Genomic DNA, 22,907 nt, shown 5'->3' with positions numbered 1-22,907 from the left:
TCTTTCATCTTCTCTTTACCTAACACCTAAACTTAAATAGTACTGCCTTAGAACACCATCTTTGACCCCTCTAAACTAAATTATGTACGTTCTCCTTTGTGCCCTATTTTTTTCTCACCAGGGCACTTATTGCAACTTGTAATCATAAATGCATTTGTTGTAAATTATTTTGTGTGGGATCTCCCACTAGGACTATGCTCTAGGAACACAGAGACAATGTCTGGTTTTGTCAACCACTGCAGGCCCAGGACCTGGTCCAGGGCATGGTGGATTTTTTTTTCCTTAGTGAAAAGAAGGAATAAATACACAACATGAAAATAAAGAAAAGGCCAAAAGACCAAAAACAGATGTTTGAGTAAAACGTCAAGGTATGGAAAAAGGAAAATGTGCTTTTTTTCTGAGTTCAGCTCAGTGAATTTCTCCGGCTTTTTGTCTGAAGACACAACTATTTAGCAAGTTCTGTCCTCTTGCAAAGGACTAACTCTCCACTTTAAAATATTTCTGCAATGAAGGGCAAGAAAGAATTTGCATCTCTAAAGGATAAAGATTACATTGCTTGGTCAGGTATGGTGGCTCACGCCTGTAGTCCTAGTACTTTGGAAAGCCAAGTCAGGAGGACTGCTTGAGGTTACAAGTTTGGGATCAGCCTGGGCAACAGAGTGAGACCCTGTCTCTACAAAAAAAAAAAAAAAAAAAAAAAAAAAAAAATATTAGCTGGGTGTGGTGGCACGTGCCTGTGGGTCCAGTACTTGGGGGCTGAGGTGGAAGGACTGCTTGAGCTCAGGAGGTTGAGGCTGCAGTAAGGCATGATTGCTCCACTGCACTCCAGCCTAGGCAACAGAGCAAGACCATGTTTAAAAAACAAACAAACAAAAATCACTGGTCCCTAGGTTAAATGTCTCAAGAAGAAAGGAAGAGAATGTTTTAGAAAGGGAGAAAGAAAGGTGATGTCTGCTGACAATCACCATGGGCTTGGAGTGAGGTAATATGGTCTGGACCTGTACCACCAGGACACAGAGAATCACTAAGGAATCATCACTTTCTTTCTTTGCCTCAGTTTTCGTTATAAATTACCTCGATGACCAGTGCTCCCTTTCTCTTAAAAAAAAAAAAAAATGCCTATGGCTTTATTAGTCATGCATTTATCTAACGATCATTCAACATGTAGTGGATCTATAAAAAAGGTGTGTTTGGGCTTTGAACAGACTGCCTATTCTGTGGTTAGGGAGTGCCTTCTGCATCAGTTTTTTGTTACCTTTGATTTTAGTGATTTATAAAACTTAAGTTTGTGTTGGTTACTCTGACCTACAACACCTTGAGAAACCTCACAGAAATGTTTTCATTAACAGCTCAAGTTAAAGGAAGTCATCCAGGAGAACAATGGACAGGGGACTCTAACATATTATATTTCTGAAATGTAAAGTTTATTTCTGATAATGTTTCACAGTGCAGAGGACATGAACCTTTTGAGAAAATCTATCTGACCCTGAACAGGACTAGCTGCTTCAAAAAATTTTCTTTTAATTTCAAGGTTGGCACTAATTGAGCTGTCAGCTTTCAGAAGATAAGCTATTACTGGTATCAGAAAAGTGACACTGCCTGAGAACTGGGAACAGACTGAGATTGACACCTATGATCAAGGTGCAAAGTAAACTTAGACAGAAATTAATTGCAGGGTTTTATCAGCAACCACCTGACCTGGGCTGGGAAGGGGCAACTATTGTGGCTAACAAATCTGCCATAAGGTACCTTCGTTTCTTTTCACCCAGGTTTAATTTCTTCTCACACAGTAATTTCTGGACTTCACAGAAAACACACAGTAATCAAGGTTGTCTTTAAGTTCACTAATAGCTTGAAAGATCTCTGGGGTAGAGCAGATAATGACAAGAGTTCAAGAAAAGCCATTCTGAAAAACAAGGAGACCAGACTTAGAGCTATCTTTAGTTGGAAGGGGTCACTGCTTATGCAATTTTCCTTCTTCTGTGTGTGCTGTGCTGATGAGTCTGTACTAGCTAAGCCCAAGTTTGTCCATCCTGTGGGACCCACAGAGTGTTCTATATGTCATCTCTGATCAGGAAGCTGAAAGCAGGAATCACAGGCAGAAAATCTTCCAGGCTACACATCTGCATCTTCTAATAATGTTTGTGCTACATGTACATGTATAAAAAACTGCCTTAGAATGCATACTGCTGTATCTCGAAGGCAGATACATTCTCTAAGTTTTTCTTTCTAAATATATTAGCAAACAATTAGTAGTGAATAAAGTACAATTTTACTTCTATATTAATTTGATACATAAACTAGAGAGCCTGATGATTATCACAGCAAAATAATCTAGAAAATATTCATGATCAGATCTTCTTGTACCCAAAGACATCTCAGCAGCCCTGTCCTCAAACTCAAGGCCAACGCTATGGCCCTTAGTTCAAAAGTTCATCTTTGTACACAGTCCAACCAAGTCTCCCCAGGGCAAGGCACTTGCACTTCTGCTGCCCTGGACAACTTGACCCTGGGTCAGCCTTAATCTAAACACGGCTTGGTTCTAACTCAATTTTCTCCCTTTTCTTTTCGAGACAGGGTCTTGCTCTGTCCCCAGGCTGGAATGCAGTGGCACGATCTCGGCTCACTGCAACCTCCGCCTCCTGGGTTCAAGCGATTCTTCTGCCTCAGTCTCCAGAGTATCTGGGACTACAGATGCGCACCACCATGGCCGGCTAATTTTTGTATTTTTAGTAGAGACAGGGTTTCACCATGTTGGCCAGGGTGGTCTAGATCTCCCGACCTCGAGATCCACCCGCCTCGGCCTCCCAAAGTGCTGGGATTATAGGCATGAGCCACTGCGCCTGGCCTCTCCCTTTTCTTTTAAACTCTAACACTCTACAACCATGTCATCTGGGATTCTATATTCCATTGCATTTTTCTTTGTGTCTACCTGTGTCAGCAGTGAGATCCTCCTTGAGGCTCCGTTTCCTCATCTGCAAAGTGGGAATAATATCACTTAGCTTCAATATTGTACAATCTCCGATGTGCTACAGAAAATGCATCACACAGAATGCATATTCATTAACTCTGAATAACTGGATGTTGTTTTCTTGTTTTTGAAGTTCATGCCTGGCCTTCTTTCAATCTACCACCAGCATATTCTCATTGGATATGTATTCCAAATGTATTCCATGTGGATATGTACCACATGTATTCCAAAGTACAACTCCAAAGCATTCACAATGCCACTCACATTGGTAGCATTTCACCAGATTTTAGCTTCTAGTTTTTCTCTCTTTGCTAAACAAGTAAAACAACTACCACTGGAGGACCTAGAGGGACAGCCTTCATAACGTGCATTGGCTGTGATTAGTCAGAGGAAGCAACCGCACCGTCAGTTTTGTTGTTCCTTCTCGTCAGGGTGATTCAGTTCCCCACTGTCTCTGTTTCCTCGTCCCCTTAGAGTGTGTGGTCTGTGTGCTGAAATGAGGAAGCTCTACCAAGTTCCTCATTGCCAAGGTAACTAGTATTCCCTTCTTCAAAACCTAACACTGGATGTGTCATTAAAAAGGCCAAGCAAAACAAAAACACAAAATAAAAACCTATGTCTGATGTGTAGCTGTCTTAGAAAATTCTATATAAATTTACCACAGATTTAGGGCAAAGGGTGCAAGACTGGTCTATATCTACAAGCCATGATAAAGACCTTAAAACTGATTTTATGGATTTCACAAACATACATATTCCAAAAAAAGAATCATTTTTTTTTTCCTGTAATTCCAAAAGAAGCATTCTCCAACTCTAGACCTCAAGGTGACTTTCTGAAATTCATAGCATTTTCAAATAAAGTGCCTCCACTTGAAGATGATTCATAATTCATATAGGAGCGTAGGTATCCTGTTTCTCTCTCTGGCATCATAAGGCAGTGTAATGACAGATGACTGCTTTGTCTTTATATTAGAGATGTGGTCTTGCCATCTTGCTTTGCCCAGGGTGGTCTCCAACTCCTGGGCTCAAGTGACCCGCCTGCCTAGGGCTCTTCCCAAAGTGCTGGGATTATAGGTGTTAGCAACCATGCCCGGCCAGGATGATTGTTAATTACTGTTTCTTCAGTATGTATTTTCTTATTAATAGTTAAACAAAACTGATGAAGTAGCATCTATACTTTTAATTTCTATTCTGTTGGAAATGCATCTTACTTCTTTGAGGGCAATTATCATTGCCAGAGATAACTTCAAAAGGCTATGCCAGGCTGGGCGTGGTGATTCACGCCAGTAATATCAGCACTTTGGGAGGCTGAGGCGGGTGGATCACTTGAGGCCAGGAGTTTGAGACCAGCCTGGCCAACGTAGCAAAACCTTGTCTCTACTAAAAATACAAAAATTAGCCAGGCATGGTGGTGCATGCCTGTAATCCCAGCTACTTGGGCAAAAGAATCTCTTGAACTCCAGAGGTGGACGTTGCAAAAAGAAAAAAGACTATGCTGAGGCTCTGATGTAAACAAACAAACCTCTCTGTCAGTCATGCGTCTACAGCTATCTGTAAGAACCAACACCAGGAAGGGCCTAAATCTGAGTAGAGACAACATCACTTCTACTACATTTGTCTGCACTTAACTGCATTGGATGATGCAGACAGACAACATTTATATCACTGCAGAAAGTTCTATTAGGCAGTTCTGATACAGATGGTTTGATACAGCACTCTCTGAAAGCCACAGGTTTACCAACTGCCATTATTTACTCAGGTTTTCAAGACATATAAAACTGGATATTACAATGGTCTTTTGAGGTATGACAACCACATGTCTTGGCTTTCCCAGAACAAAACCAATATTTCTTGCATTTGTATGACTTTCAAGAACATGAACCATTAAAGGTAAAAGAAAATGCAGTAAATTTAATTTTTAATAGGACTTTAAAATTAAATAGATAAAATCCTTTATCATACCATGTATCCCAAATTTTGATGCAAGGAAAAACAAAAACAGCCCACGTATATAGTGAATGCAGCTAAGAACGTGCTCTGGGAAGAGCCTCCACTTTCTAGAGCACTCTAAGTGACTCTTCATCCCTGCCCCACACCAGCATCTTGGCACTCACCGAGTTCCAGCGGGGTCTATGTGTCCTGAGCTGGCCCGCTGCTGACCCCTGGTGCTGTCTCTGCTGGGAAGATAATACACTCTTTGCACTACCACTCGGACCCCAGCTCCTGGCCACGAGGCAGCTCCCTGGCTTTCCACCACATCCAGGAGAGAATCCCTCAGGGGAGTGCCGGTTGGGATGTGCTGTTTTGCTTCTTTGTGCCTGTGGGTCGAGGCTGTCCCTGTGGTGGCTACACCACTACACACAACCTGGCCGAGACACATAAAGGGAACAGTTTCAAGACTCACAAAGTTTCAGGTTTGGCTAACAACAAGCAACATGCTGCACATCAAATAATGACATCCTTAAGCAGCCCCCCAGTGGATCTGCACTACACTGAAGTGATGGTGAAGATGAAAACAAAGGAACTTGTGGTGTGAAGCTCTGGGCCTGCCAGGTGGCTAAGATTGCAAGCTGAAGGCCAGGGAAAGAACAAGGAGCACAGCAGGATGTCTACTATACCAGGCAGGTCTTTGAAAACACACAGAAAGTTCTGCTAATAAAATTCATGATAATTCAAGAAATTTTTCTCTTTTGAGGTAAGAATTCCAACAGAACAAACTAAAAATGAAGATAAAAGAATGACTAGGGATACTACAAATCCTTCATTTTATTAAGTTCTTGTATGTGCAATCTCCGAGGCTAAGCATTTTACATACTCACATATTCTCCCAACAACCCCTTACATAATATCACCTGTCATAATAAAACACCACCACTTCCAGAGTGCTTCCTATATTCCAGGCTTTTAAATTTACATATTAAACATGCTTATCCTCACACAACCACCCAAGAAGATACATAATATCATACCTCCATTTTACAGATAAGAAAACTGAGACACAGAGACCACGGATCTTGCCCGAGATGACCCAGCAGGAAGTGGCTGAGTAAGGATTTGAACCAGGTCATCTGGTTCCAAAGTTCACACATTTAACTATTATGCTACAAGTAGTTTCATTATCACTGTTATAGGCCAAAAATGTATCTCATGGGATTAATATTACATAGCTGTTTAAAACTATATGTTAAAACAGTAATGTGCGTTGGGCCATATTTTTTATGTTATAATTAAATTGATTAGAGAGTCTTCCTTTTTGCATAATCTTCTCCAGATACTTCTTTTGACAGTCAAAGAGAGATTTTGCTTGACTAGCTGGTACAAAACAGGCTGAAAGTTTGTCTACTTTTCTTTCGTATTCCTCCTCCCTTGATCTGTCAGTCTCAGGAAGCATTCTGCTTAGCGACAACTTATATAACCCAGAGACCTTGAGGCCAGTGCACTGGGAGCCACACGAACATTCAGTGCTTAGGGTGGTCCCAGGGGCCATTCATGCCCACAGCAAGTGAATTTTAGTAGTTCCCTAAATTCATCTTGGCAAATGATCATGGCTTAGGACCAGTAAAATTCCAAAAACCAACTCCAGTATATAATCTCAAGCTTATGCAGTTCTTTTGATCCCAAGGGATAATAGATATTGTGGAAAAGAAAAATATGATTTTTTAAATAAAGGAGGGTTTTAAAAAATTCTTAGACATTACAAGAATAGAGAAAATGAACATTGTCAAATACTAGCATGCACTGTATAATGACGTTTCTGTCAACAATGGACAGAATGTTTGACCGTGGTCTCATAAAACTATGATGGAGATGAAAAATTCCTGTTGCCTAGTGATGTATGCACGTTTGTGGACTGTACTTTTACTATCCTTTTTCTATGTTTAGATATGTTTACATGCTAGTGTAAATAAAAGTAGTGTGTTGCCAGTTGCATAAAAGTCTAGCACATCCTGTTATGTACAGTACCTAATATTTGATAATAATAAACAATGTTACTGGCTTATGTATTTACTGTACTATACTTTAAATTGTTATTTTAGAGTATTCCACATGTTAACAAACAAGTTATGTGTAAAACATCCTCAGGCAGGTCCTTCAGAAGGTATCTAGAAGAAGGCATTGTTATCCAAGGAGATGATAGCTTCATGCACGTTACCGTCCCTCAACACATTCCAGTGGGACAAGATGTGGAGGTGGAAGATGGTGATATTGATGGTCCTGACCCTGTGAAGACCTAGGCTACTGTGTATGTTTGTATTTTAGTTTACAACAAAGAAGTTTTAAAAGTAAAAAAAAAATAAAAAATAAAAACAAAAAAGGATATAAAGAAAAAATATTTTTGCACAGCTATTTGTATTTGTGTTGTAAGCTAAGTGCTGCTATAAAGAGTAAAAAAGTTAATGAAAAACTTAAAGTTTATAAAGTTAGAAAGTTACAGTAAATTAAGGTTAAATTATTTATTACTGAAGAAAAAAATTACTTTAGTGTAGTGCAAGTGTTCAGTGTTTATAAAGTCTACAGTAGTGTCTGAGGCCTTCACATTCACTCCCCATTCACTCACTGACACCCAGAGCAACCTCCAGTTCTATAGTCTCCATTTATGGTAAACGCCCTATACAGATGCACCATTTTTTATATTTTGGACTGTACTTTTACTATCCTTTTTCTATGTTTAGATATGTTTACATACACAAGTACTTACCATTGTGTTACAATTGCCTACAGTGTTCAGTAAAGTAACATGCTATGCAGGTTTGTGGCCTGGGAGCAATCAGCCATACCATATACCCTAGGTGTGTAGTAGGCTGGAACATCTAGGTGTGTGTAAGTGCACTCTATAATGGTCACAGAATGACAAAATCACCTAATGACAAATTTCTCAGAACATATCCCTGTTAAGTGATGCATGACTCTATTTTAATAAATTAGAATAAAGATTACAGATACATAATTAGAAAGACAAAATACTGTAAAAAGAGCACCACTAAATGCTGAACTGAACTATAATATATTCAGGCATAACAATAAGTTCCTGCAGCATACATACTTATGGTGGGATTTTTGGAGGGAGACAAAAGGTAAACATCTTCACTTACACGGAAGCCCTTCCAAATCCAGCCACTAACATATTACAAGCATAAAACCTTTAAGTCAATAGGAGTTTACCTGGATTTCAGGTGAATTATTTGTTAGACCCTTAACTACAAACATCTGGGCCAAAGAGATGCTTCTTCTTGGAAGGGGTATGTCCGAATGGTACACGTCACAAGTTTTTTTTGAATCTTCTTTGGCAACAACTTTCTCACAAAAGTAAGTATTCAGAATAACAGGGCAACTTCCATTTGGAATAATCAGTTTTTGCCTGGAAAAGAGAAAGACATGCAACAGTTTCTTTGCAATATTGGGGTCCCCTCATGTTCTTGCTAAATCAGGAATGCAAAGAGCAATGACTCGCCTGCTATGGACAGCTAGAGCCAAGCCCACCCACAGAGGCACAGCTGTCCTTCATGCTCCAGCATGGCCGCCAGTAGTCTGACTTCACTGTTCTAATGAAAGCCCTGTGTCAGGAAGGGATGGAAGAAGGCTAAGTCTGTGGGCTTGGACTTCCTTGTGCCCTCCCAGTATAGCCTCAAGACCCCTCAGGGGGAAATACAGAGGATGAACAAAAACTGTCAACAGCCTCAAAAAAGTGCCCAATGAAATAAAATGTACAAATAAAACCTTCAGACATTTTGACAGCTCTAATCTTTCAAAGAACATACCATTAAATGTCAAAGGAGCATCTACCTTTGCTATCAAACTGACTATAGTTGCTGAATACCTCACACTTAAGTATTAATGAAAAGGAGTCAGGAAATAGAGCAGACAAAATTCTCCTGGTTCTTCTCAGTCCTTAGACAAGAGAAAACACTTTAATGCCTATTCCTTAAAACTTGGTGCTGCTTAGTATTAAGAGAAATTTGGGACTTCTGATTCTGGGAGGATGGAGATCACGCTTTTCCCTATTCCTCTCATTAAGTACAACTAAAATGCCTGACATTATATGTAAACTAAACATAAGAAGACACCGAGAGGTGGAGAGAAGAGGCAGACAGGCTAAAACCTAGAGACTTTAGGAATGAGGCAGTGGCAAGTTCCTGGGTTTTCTTTCTTTTCTTTCCTTCTTTCCTTCCTTCCTTTCTTTCTCTCTCTCTTTTTTTTTTTTTTAAATATGGTCTCACTGTTATTCAGGCTGGAGTGCAGTGGTGTAGTCGCAGTTCACTGAAACCTCTGCTTTCCATTCAAATGATTCTCGTGCCTCAGCCTCCTGAGTAGCTGGAATAAAAGGCATGAACCACCAAGCCTAGTTAATTTTTAAATTTTTTTAGTAGAGAGAAGGTTTTGCCATGTTGGCCAGGTTGGTCTCAAACTTCTGACTTCAAGTGATCCACCCGCCCTGGCCTCCCAAAGTGCTAGGATTACAGGTGTGAGCCACTGTGCCCAGCCCTGGGTTTTCTTTTTGCCTCGCATATCTCAGGTTTTGAGTTGAAGGAGCCAGCAACCCAGAAGCAGCAACAGGTGCTGACAAAAAGCTCTACCAAAGCCTGCTCTCTTTAATCAAGGACCAAGGAATGGGCAGCCTAGAAAGGCAGAAAACTCTTAGATGGTAACTGCTCTACTCTAGGTAAACGTCATGGAAAACCTATGACTTCTCCCCATGCATGCCAGCACAGGCCACGTGAGGACCTGGACTTCCCCCCTCATTGGGCTGTAATGAGAGACCCCAATATCCCAGCTGAGGTATGAGAGAAGGTGGGGCCAAGGAGCTGACTTTTTCTTTTTTTTTTTGAGATGGAGTCTTGCTCTATCACCCAGGTGGGGGTACGATCTCAGCTCACTGCAATCTTGGCCTTCTGAGTTCAAGCGATTCTCCCACCTCAGCCTCCCAAGTAGCTGGGACTACAGGCACCCACTATCATGTCCAGCTAATTCTTACATTTTTGTACAGATGGAGTTTCATCATGGTGACCAGGCTGGTCTCAAACTCCTGACCTCAGGTGATTTGCCTACCTTGGCCTCCCAAAGTGCTGGGATTACAGGTGTGAGTCACCGTGCCTGGAGTACTTTCATCCTCGACAGGCCTGCAATGAGTATTCCCCTCATTTTGACAGTGGAGAGACTACCTGGGGGCCTGGACTTCAACTTCTCCTGACAGTAGTAACCAAGCACCACTCCCTATCCCTCTGGGGTGGTGCCAGAGGAAGTGTGGCAGAGAATCAGGATTTTTACCACTGCTCAGTGGTGCTGAGGCCACCTTTCCCTCCTACCCCTCCTACCCCTCAGCAGAGGCATGTGAGAAACAGCAACAAGGCTTCCCTGGCCTTCCCAGCCAGGGCGGTGTCAGCAGAGGCTTAGCAGGGAGCTGGAACTCATACCCCTGCCCAGCAGGAACAAGGAGTCTCTCCCTCTCTCAAGTGTCAGCTGAAGAATCTGGACTTTCCTCTCCACCTGGCAGTAATAACCCCACTCCACTCCTCACTTTCTCCTACCAGAGCAGTGTCAGATGAAGCTACCTAAAAGAGGTTTAAATAAAATCCAGAGTCTCAAAACATAATACTCCAAATGTCCATGTTTCCATCAAAAATCACTTGTTATAATAGGAACCATGAAAAATCTCAACTTGAATGAATAAAGATAATTAACAGATGTCAATGTTGAGATAACATAAAGGCTAGAATTATCTGGCACAATTCTAAAGCAGCCATTTAAAAATGCTTTAATAAGCATCTCGATGCACTTGAGACAAATGGAAAAAAAATAGTCTCAGCAAATAAACAGAATAATTATTTCTTAAAAATGGAAGTTTCAGAACTAAAAAAAAATAGTGAAAATAAAAGAATAGGTTCAACAGCAGAAGGGAGAAGGAAGAGAAAAGAATCAATAAACTTGAAGATAAAAATAATTAAAATTACCCATTATAAATACTAAAGGGAAAATAGACTTAAAAAAAAAAAAAACCTGGTTGGGCATGGTGGCTCACACCTGTAAACACAGCACTTGGGAGGCCGAGGTGGGTGGGTCACTGAGGTCGGGAGTTTGAGACCAGCCTGACCAACATGGAGAAACCCCATCTCTACTAAAAATACAAAATTAGCTGGGTGTGGTGGTGCATGGCTGTAATCCCAGCTCCTTGGGAGGCCAAGGCAGGAGAATTGCTTGAACCCGGGAGATGGAGGTTGCGGTGAGCCAAGATCGCACCATTGCACTCCAACCCAGGCAACAAGAGCAAAACTCCGCTTCAAAAAACAAACAAACAAAAAACCCACAACAGAACCAAGGACCTGTGGGAAGAAAGAAATAGAAATGGAAGGCTACAGATAAAATAATACAGGTAAATACAAGAGGCTTTCCTACTCCTCTTGAGTTTTCAAAATTTTTATTGTCATAAAAATTATAACACTGTCTGAGGTGGTTCTAAATGCATGCAGAGAAAACATTAAAGACAATCATATTATAAATAGGGAGGGAAAGGGAATATAAAGGGAGGTATGGTTTCTATACTTCACAGAAACTGGTAAAATGTTGACCCAGTAGACTGTGCTAAGTTACATGTATGTAATACCTAGAGCAAGCAATAAAATATCTATAAAAAGAGATACACACCAAAACATTATAAATGAAATCCTAAAAAAAATTAATGTTCAAGTAACCCATATGAGATCAAGAAAAATAAAACAAATAAAAACAGAGGACAAAGAAAACAAAAAGTAAAAAGGTACACTTAAATCCTAATGTATCAATAATTACACTGAGGATAAATGGTCTAAATAAACCAATTAAAAGACAAAGATTGGCAGGGTAAATTCATGATCCATCTACATGCTGTCTACAAGAAACTCACTTCAAATATAGAGATATAGGTAGGATAAAAGTAAAAAATGGTTTAATTAGATCCCATCTGTCAATTTTGGCTTTTGCTGCCATTGCTTTTGGTGTTTTAGACATGAAGTCCCTGCCCATGCCTATGTCCTGAATGGTACTACCTAGACCCTAGAACTTAAAGTATAATAAAAAAAAAAAAAAAAAAAAAAAAAAGTAAAAAATGGGAAAAGATTCATCATGTAAACATTGATTAAAATATAGTGGGGGTGCTATATTAATATCAGATGAAGTAGATTTTGGAACACAGAAAACCCCAAATATAGAAAGGCACATTACATAATGAAACAAAGATCAATCCACCTTGAAGACATAGCAATCCTAAATGTATCTACAACAAACAACATAGATTCAAAATACATGAAGCAAAAACTGATAAAACTCAAAGAACAGACAAATCCACAATTAGAACTGCAGACATCAACATCCCTCTCTCAACATTTGATGGAACTAGAGAGAATATCAGAAAGAATACAGAAGAGTGCAACACCACCATCAATAAACAGGTTCTAGTTGACATCATAAAACACTCCACCAAACAACAGCAGAATACTATTTTTTTCAGGTGCCCACAAAATGCATGTGCCACAAGACACATCTAAACAAATTTAGAAGAACTGAAATCATGTAGAGTACATTCTCTAATCACAGTAGAATCAAACTAAAACTCAATAACAGAACGATAACATGAGATTCTCCAAACACTTTGAAATTAAACAACATATTTCTAAGTAATCCAAGGGTCAAAGAGGAAGTCTCAATGAAAATGTAAAAACACTGAACTAAATGAAAATACAAATTTAACCTATCAAAACTTGTGAGAAACAGCTGAAGTGATACTGAGAGGAAATTTTACAAAACTTAAAGCTTACATTAAAAAAGAAAAAAGTCTCAAATCAACAATTTAAGTTCTTACCTCAAAAACCTAGAAAAAAGTAAAGCAATATAAACTCAGAGCAAGTGAAAAGAAATAATTTCTTTGTGTGTGTGAGACAGAGTCTTGCCCTGTCACCTAGGCCAGAGTGCAGTGGTGTGATCTCGGCTCACTGCAATCTCTGCTGCCTCAGCCTCCTGAGTAGCTGGGATTACAGGTGCCCACCACCACGCCTGGCTAATTTTTATATTCTTAAAGTAGAGACCAGGTTTCATTCACCATGTTGGCCAGGATGGTCTCAAACTCCTGACCTCAGGTGTGATCCACCCACCCCAGCCTCTCAAAGTGCTGGGATTACAGGCATGAGTCACCATACCCAGCTGGAAATAATTAAAGAGCAGAAATAAATAAAATTGAACAGAAAAACAGAGAAAAAAAACAATGCAATAGAATTATTTGAAAAGATCAATGAATTGACTAAAAAATGAAAAAAGAGAAGATACAAATTACCAAGATCAAGAATAAGACGGAGGCTGTCACTACAGGCCCTGTACACATCACAAGGCTAGGTGAAGGACTACTATGGACAAGTCTACATACATACATTCTCAGAACTTAGATGAAATGGACAAATTTCTCAAAAGGAAACAAAAATAACTACCACAATTCATGCAATATGAAACAGATTATTTGAACAGCCTATAAATATTAAGGAAAATAAATATGCGATTTTTTATTTTTTTGAGACAGTGTCATGCTCTGTTGCCCAGGCTGGAGTATAGTGGTGTGATCTCGGTTCACTGCAACCTCTGCCTGCTGGGTTCAAGCAATTCTCCTGCCTCAGCCTCCCAAGCAGCTGGGACTACAGGCATGCACCACCATCCTCAGCTAATTTTTTGCATTTTTAGTAGAGACGGGGTTTCACCATGCTGGCCAGGCTGGTCTCAAACTCCTGACCTCGCGATCCGCCACCCTTGGCCTCCCAAAGTGCTGGGATTATAGGTGTGAGCCACCATGCCCAGCCAAATTTGTAATTTTAAAACTCCCAAAAGTGGTATCTCCAGGTCCAGATACTTTCACTGGAGAATTCTAATAAATGGGAAAAGAAGAACTAGCACCAATTCTACACACTGTCTTCTAGAAAACAGAAGAGGAGGAAACTCTTCCAATCCCTTTTATAAAGCATGTATTACTCTGATACTAAAAACAAAGACAGTACAAACAAACAAACAAACAAACAAAAAAACCTATAAACCAATATACCTCAATAACATAGATACAAAATTCTTTAACAATATGTTAGCAAATAGAATTCAGCAATATATAAAAGAAGTTATGCAATATGACCAAGTGGTGTTAATTCCAGGCAAGATGGCCCTGTTTGGTATCTGAAAATCACCTTCACCAAGTTGAAGGCTGAAGGAGAAAAATCAGTTGATTACATTAATCAATGTGGAAAAATCACTTGACATAATTCAACGCCCATCCTTAATAATAATTTTTAAAAATCTCTAAAAATTAGAAAGAGAACTTCCTCAGCTTAATAAAGAACATCAACAGAAACCCCAGAGCTAGCATTACAATTAATGATGAAAGAGTAGATGCTTGCCACCTAAGATGGAAAACAGGCAAAAATTTCCTCTCTCATAACTTTGATTCAACATAGTACCAGAAGTTCCAGCTAGGGCGCAGTAAGACAAGATAGGTGGGGAAAGGCACACAGATTAAAAAGAAGAAATAAAAATGTCCTTATTTGCAGGTGACATAATTGCTATAAAGCAAATGTCAAGGAATCTACAAAATAACTCCTAGAACTATTAAGCAAGGTCGAAGAAACCAACACATACAAAAATTAGGTGTATTTGTACATATTATCAATGAATTCATGGACGCCAATGAAAAATATACCATTTAAAATTGTAAAACTAAAAAAAGAGATCAAAATAACCCATGTCAGTGTGAATCTCACAAAACATGTAATGACCAATAATTGGACAGAAATTAGATACTGACCATTGTTAATTGGTGTTTTTTCTTAATATAGGGAAATCTTAAAGACTGGAAAACTCATGAACATAAAATGACCAGTAGGATGATTGAGAGGAATGTTGTTTTAGATTGATTAATGTTATACAATTCCTATTTTTTCTTAAAATTTTTATTTTTAGATAATTGTAGATTTACATTCAGTTGTACAAAATAACGCAGATCAACTTCCTTCTTTCTCCTTTCCCTACCCCCACCCCTACCCCCACCGCACAACTTAAACCCCTGACAACCACTGTCTTATTTTCTGTTGCTTATAACAGAATACCTGAAACTGGGTAACTTATAAAGAAGAGGAATTTATTTCTTACACTTATGGAGGTCAAGGGGTTGCATCTGGTGAGGGCCTTCTTGCTGGTGGAGACTCTGCAGAGTCTTGAGATGGCACCAGTATTACATGGCAAGAGAGCGGAGCATGCAGGTTCAGGTCTCTCTACCTCTTATAAAACCACCAATCCCACTCCCATGATAACCCATTAGTCCATTAATTCATGAGTGGATTAATCCATTCATGAGAGCAGAGCCCTCATGACCCAGTCATCTCTTTAAGGCCCCACCTCTCAATACTGCCACATTGGGGATTAAGCTTCAACATAAGTTTTGGAGGGGCACATATCAAACCATAGTAACCAAAATACGCTCTCCACTTCTTTAGGTATTGGCTTTTTTCACTTAGCATCATTCTCTGGAGATTAATCCAGTCATTGTCTGTATCAATAGTTTATTTTTATTGAATAGTATTCCATGATATGGATTTAACATTCTGTTTAATCATTCACCCATTGATAGACATTTAGGTTGTTGCCAGTTTGGGACTACTATTAATAAAGCTGCCAACATTCATATGTAGGTCTTCATATGAACATAAGTTTTCATTTCTCTGAGATAAATGCCCAGGAGTACAAATGTTAGGTTGTTTGGTAGTTGTGTGCTTAGTTTTTTGTTTTTTTGTTTTTTTTCCAAAAGCAAAAAACTGCCAAACTTTTCCAGAGTAGTTATACAATTTTACATCTCTGCAAGCAGTATATGAGCAACGTAGTTTCTCCACATCCTTGCCAGCATTCAATGTTGACATTATGTTTTGTTTTAGCCATTTTGCCTTACTGTGGTTTAATATGCATTTTCTTAATGGCTACTGATGTAGAACATCTTTCCTTGTGCTAATGTGCCATTTATATAACTCTTCAATGAAATGTCTGTTCATGCTTGTTGCTTGTTTCTTAATTGGATTGTTCATTTTTTATACTGTGTGGTTTTCAGAATTCTGTATGTTCTATATACTAGTCCTTTCTTGGGTGTGAAGTTTGAAATTGAAATTATTTTCCCTATGTCTCTATCTTGTCTTTCCATCCTCCACACAGGGTCTTTCTCAGAGCAAAAGTTTTCAGTTTTGATAAGTTTTATGTTATCAAGTTTTTTTTTGTTTGCTTGTTTTTGAGATGGAGTCTCCCTCTGTCGCCTAGGCTGGAGTGCAGTAGCTAGATCTCAGCTCACTGCAACCTCCGCCTCCTGGGTTCAACAATTCTCCTGCCTCAGCCTCCCGAGTAGCTGGAACTACAGGGTGCATGCCACCACACCTGGCTAATTTTTGTATTTTTAGTAGAAACGGGGTTTCACCATGTTGGCCAGGCTGGTCTTGAACTCCCGACCTCAGGTGATCCGCCAGCCTTGGCCTCCCAAAGTGCTGGGATTACAGGCACGAGCCACTGCGCTTGGCCTCAAGTACCTTTTAAACAGATCAAATTTTTTATCTTAAGTCTAAGTACTCTTTTCCTAGTCCTAGATCCTAAAGATTTTCTCTTAATTTTTTCCCTAACATTTTTCTAATTTTATAGTTTACATTTATATTCATCATCAATTTTGAGTTAAATGGTATATAACTTGTGAGAACGAGGTTAAGGCTTGTATTTTTCTGCCTATGATTATTCAAAGTCTATCCTTCCTTAATTGAATTGTCTTGGCACTTTTGTCAAAAATCAGTTGGTAGGCTGCGCGCAGTGGCTTATTTTCCCAGCACTTTGGGAGGCCAAGACGAGCAGATTACTTGAGGTCAGGATTTCAAGGCCAGTCTGGCCAACATGGTGAAAACCCATCTCTTACAAAAAAATTAGTGAGGGGTGGTGGCGCACCTGCAGTCCCAGCTACCCAGGAAGCTGAGGTGGGAGAATCACTTGAACCTGGGAGGCAGATGGAGGTTGCTGTGAGCCAAGATGTTGCCATTGCACTCCAGCCTGGGCGACAGAGCAAGATCTTGCCTCAAAAAAAAAAAAAAAAAAAAAAAAAAAAAAAAAAAAAAAATTAGTTTGTGCTGAGCATGGTGGTGCACACATCTATGGTCCCATCTACTCAGGAAACTAAAACAGGAAGATCACCTGATCCCAGGAGTTTGAGGCTGGTCTGGGCAACATAGTGAGACCCTATCTCTAAAACAAAAACAAACAAAATCACTCTGTGGAGATCAATTTAAAAAAAAATCAGCTGGGCATATTTGTGTAGTATATTTCTGGGTTCTTTATTCTGTTTCATTGATGTATGTGTCTATCCCTTCAATAACACATAATATAGATTATTATCGTTATATAATAAGTCTTTAGATTGGGGAAAGTGATCCCCTTTACTTCATTCTTTTTCAAAATTATTTAAGCTATGTTAGTTCCTTTGCCTTTCCATGCAACTTTTAAAATCAGCACACACATATATATCTGCAAACAAAATCATGCTGGAATTGATTGGAATTTCTTTAAGCCTATAAATCCATTTGGGGAGCTCCTTATGATTTTGGCATCTTTATGGTTTTGAGTTTTTCAATCCATAAATATGTCTCCCCTTTGTTAAGATCTTTGATTTATTTTATCAGTGTTTTGTAGCTTCAACATATAAGTCATTACATGTTCTGTGAGATTCACACTGACATGGGTTATTTTGGTCTCTTTTTTTAGTTTTACAATTTTAAATGGTATATTTTTCATTTTGGTGTCCGTGAATGCATTGATACTATGTAAAAATACACCTAATTTTTTTTTGTGTTGGTTTCTTCAACTTTGCTTAATAGTTCTAGGAGTTATTTTGTAGATTCCTTGCCATTTCCTGTATAAGCAATTATATAGGGAGAGATACTGCGGCAATCATACTACAGGCATACATTTTTTAACTGACTCATTAATTTGGGGAAGAAAATCCAGCCTTTCACTCAAAAACATGACCCCGCTTATAACTGTGGAATCAAAGAAAGCCCTTAGGTTTAATTCTAGCTTTGCAAACTTACTAATACGTACTTAGGAAAACAATATTTTTCAATTTAGACTATGAGTTAAAATCACTTTGAAAAAGAAAATGACTGGGTTTTTCACTAGATTTACTGAAAATAAACTAGACTCTCTGGGTAGGGGCTAGCCAAGAGGGCTTTAAAAGTTCATAGAGAGACATACACCAGGAAACAACAAAACACAGTAAAGCATTACTGGTGCTGCAACAGAAAGAATATGGCCTTCTACACAAGAGACAGAAGATGGACTTCTTCATGTTAATTAAGTCCCTTCTAGAATGTTGCCTCTGTGAGAGAAGGGACTTTGCCTGGGGGGTTCACCAGTACCTGGAAAATCAATGACTTTGGAATGAATGTCATTCCTTCGTCCAGTGTCCTGGGAAAAGTTGCTCTTTCCTCTGTGCTCCAACAGTGCCCTTCACACTGTCATGTTCAACGGTCTGCCTCTACAACTAAAAACTGAACTTCTAGAATACAACAGCTGTTTCTCTTTTTACCTCTCTTTTTTATTAGGTACTTCACAGTATCTGACATGTGCAAGGGACTCAATAGATGTTTATTAAATTAATGGATATACACACATTCACATTTACAGGGAATAGAGGAAGGCATGACAGTACATTTTAAAGAGATAAACCAGACCTTGTAACAACTGAGTCCCGTGTGTTCTAATGTAGGCATCTAAGAATGGAATAAATTTAAAATAAAGACTTAGAAATAAAAACGCTGGGTGGCAAGTGACGAAGCACATGAGAATCTAATGCACAGCACACGTTGACATGGGAGGAAGGAGAGGACGTATAGCTTTTAGACCTAAAAACTCTGGAATTAAATCCTGGCTTTGCCACTTACAAGCTGTGTGACTGTGGACAAATTTAACGTCTTTGTGACTCGGTTTTTATAAATTGGGAGTATTCAGAGTAGATGTAGGCACTACACAGATTTCTTGTGAAAATGAAATTAATGAATTGATGCAGAGTTCCTAGAAGGGCTTCCCACATGCAAGGGCTCAGTGGGAAGGATGTCGGCACTGCTGCTGTCACTATTGTGAATTACATCTTCAGGAATTTCAAATTAGTTGTTGCCTATTGTTTAGCAAAAACTAGGGTTATTTAGTGTTACTCAAAACCTATTATCTTTATCCTCCTAAATATTAAAAAGAATCACAATCATTGGCAGTGGATATCACTTTTCCATCACCTGCTCATATGTACATTTGCGCTGAGCCTTCTTTGCTACCCATACTAGCTGGTTAGAGTCTGATGGCTTTACTTTACTTGCTGTGCTCTTAGTCCTCTTCACAACAACCCCACAGGGTAAACATAACTATTCCAATCTTCAGAGGAGGTTAAATAACAACCAATTAATTGTATACCACTAGTCCATGACAGGGCTGTAATACAAACCAACTGGCTTCAAAGCCAGTCTGTTCTCTTTCCAAGATACCAGGCCATCTCCCAGAAGGGAGAACAGGATTCCCTACTTGGATATGGGTAAGGAAGATCTTGCTACAATCAACCCTGGAGGAACCAACATATGAGAAAGGGAAGGGACACAAACTGACGGGGCATTTGGCTAGCCAGGCACACGATTAGATGGGGTTCACACGAAGGCATGAAATTGGGTGGGGGGTGGGGATGGTGGGGTAGAGGAAACTATGCTTCTCTATCTGTTCACAGTTATCAAGTGTTAGGCAGTTTGGCAAGTTGCTGTGGAAAGATTTATATTTACTCTGCAAGGGTCCCTGTGGTGAAAGAACCTTGAAAGCCACCTTCTACATTGTGTTGGCCAGTAAGGTAGCCACTGGGCCATGTAGCTCATTATATTTAAATGAAATAAAGTAAAATGAAATAAAATAATTTAAAAATGCAGTTCCTGGGTTGCATGACCCATATTTCTGGTATTCAGTGTGGCTAGTGACTACCATAGTGGATAGCACAATACATAGAACATTTCCATCAACGCAGAAAATTCTGGGGGGTTATCAGAATTCTGGTTCTCAAGACAGACAATAAATCACATTCTAGTTACTTCGTAAATTCTTTTGGACTGACTGGATTTGAAAAGGGCTACTACATCTCAGTGACTTTCAGAGCTAACTTCACAGACTTTGACACCACCTCTGTTTCTGACTTTGGACACCTGCATCAACACACCAGCATGAAATATGACTCAGTGACAAGGCAATGTCAATAGTACTTGCTACTAATGGATTTGTTAAAATAGCAAAATATTCTGCCCACCATCCTGGTCATTTAGTGACCGGGTACCACTCCTCCTCATCAAAAATCAGATTTACTCTAATAAAACTTTGAAAATACTAGTCTTAGAAAATGACTCTAAACTGAAGTATAAAGATAATTTCAGAAATAAGAAGTTTAAGCCTCATATTCCTTTTATTTTCAGCTTCTTAATTGACAAGACTTTATTCAAATGTGTTTTTCTACCTTTCTACCCAAGTCAGACAGTTACATATAACTAAGAAACTGACTATAAAAGACTGGCGTTTATGACTGCGTGTGCTACTTTACAATTCCCCAAGTGTACTTGTCTAATTCCCTTTTTATCAGAATAAATACAACACTGAGGAACAGACCATATTTTATATGATTTATTCCTGTATGAAAGTGAATAGTATAGTAAATAAATGTATATTTTTTCTAATTTAGATTCATACTAATTATGAAGTAGTATGAATCTAATAGGCTCTATCTACAGGGTTTGGTTTATGAGTCTAGCACTCAAAAGTAACACATTTCAGACACTTGGCTTCATTGAAGCACCTTGTTACTAGGTCAGTGGCAGCACAATGCCATGGCTGAGTTTTCCATACATATGATTTCTGGGTAAAGAATTGTAGTTGTTCTATTTGAATTTTTTTTTTGAGACCTCCCCTTCTCTCCCCTCCTCTCTTCTCTTTTCTTGAGATCCCAGTCTTGCTCTGTTGCCCAGGCTGGAGTGCATTGGTGTGATCTTGGCTCACTGCAACGTTTGCCTCCTGGGTTCAAGCAATTCTCCTGCCTCAGCCTCCAGAGTAGCTGGGATTACAGGTGCCTGCCACTATGCCTGACTAATTTTTTTTTTTTTTTTTGGTATTTTTAGTAGAGATAGGGGTTCGCCATGTTGGCCTGGCTGGTCTTGAACTCCTGACCTCAAGTGATCCACCCGCCTCAGCCTCCAAAAGTGCTGAGATTATAGGCGTGAGCCACCACATCCGGCCTGTAAAACATGTTTTTATGGTTGGATGTTTTGATGTCACAAGGTTGTAAGAGCAGAAGTAAAACTGGAGATGGCACAAGATAAGAACAGATTATAGTATTTGAATAATGCAACTGAGAATAAAAAGGGGAAAGAACAAATCAAATGAATTGAAAAATGTGTTTCTAAAATCCACAAAATATCCTAAATTGAACTTCCAGTCAAAAATTTATGTAGGAATTCAGAACAAAAGGATTCACACTGACTGGCAATAAAAGGATTTTTGGAAGACAATGACCACAAGAGAGATGAAACTGACACTACAAACATAAAAGAATCAGTAAAATAAGACTAAGAAATATTGTCCTCAGAAATCACAAAGCCCAACTTTAATTATTACCACATAGAGGAAAGTCCTAAGCTTAGTTTTGCTTCAAACAGAACAAACCTCAGCTAAACTAGATAAATGTGTAAGGCTGGTTAAAAGACAATGCTAAAATAATCTTTTAAGGAGTTACTCACTGTTGATTAATAAACAGGAAATCAAAAGAAAAAAAGACAATGCTTTGAATTCTTAAAGCAGTAGGAACATTCTTGGATTAAAAGTGTTTTACAGAGGAAGCATAATTTCTCTTGAATGATGCTGCTTATTTTCACAAACAAAGAAATTAGGGCAACAAGGACAGCAAAAACCTCAGAATGTCACATAGCAACCAAAGCACAGCAGAACTATAACAGGACATGTATCATACGCTCACATGAAAATAATACCCTAAGGTGAGATTCAACTACCTGCCTATGAGAAACACTACAATAAGCAGAGTCAGAAACAGATGTACAATTTTTGGCCTTCCAAAAGTGAGACTGTGGCCTGAGAAGGAAAACTGCATCTCTACAGCTATCAGAGGCTGCTCCGAAGAGGATAATCCATCAGGGTCGGGAATGAGGCCTCCCAGACTTTGCTTCTCCTCCAACTTACTCCTGTCACCTTCCTCCAGGCTGGTGAGGATGGAACACAGACCTGGCCCTTGTCTCCAACATCCTGTTGCCCTCACAAATGTGGTGGCTCAGCAGATGGGTGTCTGGCAGGGCCTGAGGGCTACTGGGCAGCTACTGCGCTCATAACAGACCCCTCAATACATTCTGACCCTCCTGCGTTATCACAGAGGACTACTGAGTGTGCCCTGCCTAAAGGTAAAGTATGTGGCTATAGGGAAGTCAGTACTAGGCCATTATACTTTCAAATCTTCATCCTCCAAGTTTGGTAACACTAACCTGAAACATAAACTTTTAACTAGTCACTTACTGTGCCCACACACACTTCCAAGACTCCCCAGGGGCCTGCTGTGCTAAGCCTGCCGAACAATAATCAGGACAAACACCAAGTAGCCTTTTCACTCGAAATTTCACTGTGTAGACTTTCTGATTTATATTTAGACAACTTATTTTAAATAGAACCTCAAGTACATTTTATACTTTAGGTATATTTGTCTTAAACTTACTACCTGAAAAATTAATGTAAATGGGTTTTTACTTAATAAACCCAAAATGCTGTTTGTTAAATTAAAGACAAACATAGAAAGATTTGTTTTCATCAACGATGTCATTCTCTTGTCTGTAGGATATCTTATTTAGCAC

General features: G+C 39.2%; 1 protein-coding gene across 8 annotated transcripts in view; it reads right to left on the bottom strand.

Annotated features, from left to right (window-relative positions):
• LOC113219520 (DNA repair-scaffolding protein) overlaps window positions 1-22,907 on the bottom strand; it is a 457,358-nt gene that overhangs the window by 139,292 nt on the left and 295,159 nt on the right. For 7 of the 8 annotated variants that reach the window (XM_026456190.2, XM_026456189.1, XM_026456192.1 and 4 more), the window contains 2 exons: window positions 8,134-8,329; window positions 5,085-5,335 (listed from right to left, as the gene is read on the bottom strand). In XM_026456190.2, coding sequence (XP_026311975.1) covers window positions 5,085-5,335; window positions 8,134-8,329 — 447 coding nt within the window. Of the gene's footprint in view, window positions 1-2,932; window positions 2,976-5,084; window positions 5,336-8,133; window positions 8,330-22,907 lie in introns of those variants that run through there. The other variant, XM_026456193.1, reaches the window with a different exon arrangement.

Source organism: Piliocolobus tephrosceles, chromosome 7 (genome assembly GCF_002776525.5).
Source record: "Piliocolobus tephrosceles isolate RC106 chromosome 7, ASM277652v3, whole genome shotgun sequence".
NCBI lineage: Eukaryota > Metazoa > Chordata > Mammalia > Primates > Cercopithecidae > Piliocolobus > Piliocolobus tephrosceles.
Note: the sequence above shows the minus strand (reverse complement) of the source record. Positions and strands in the feature narration are given on the sequence as shown.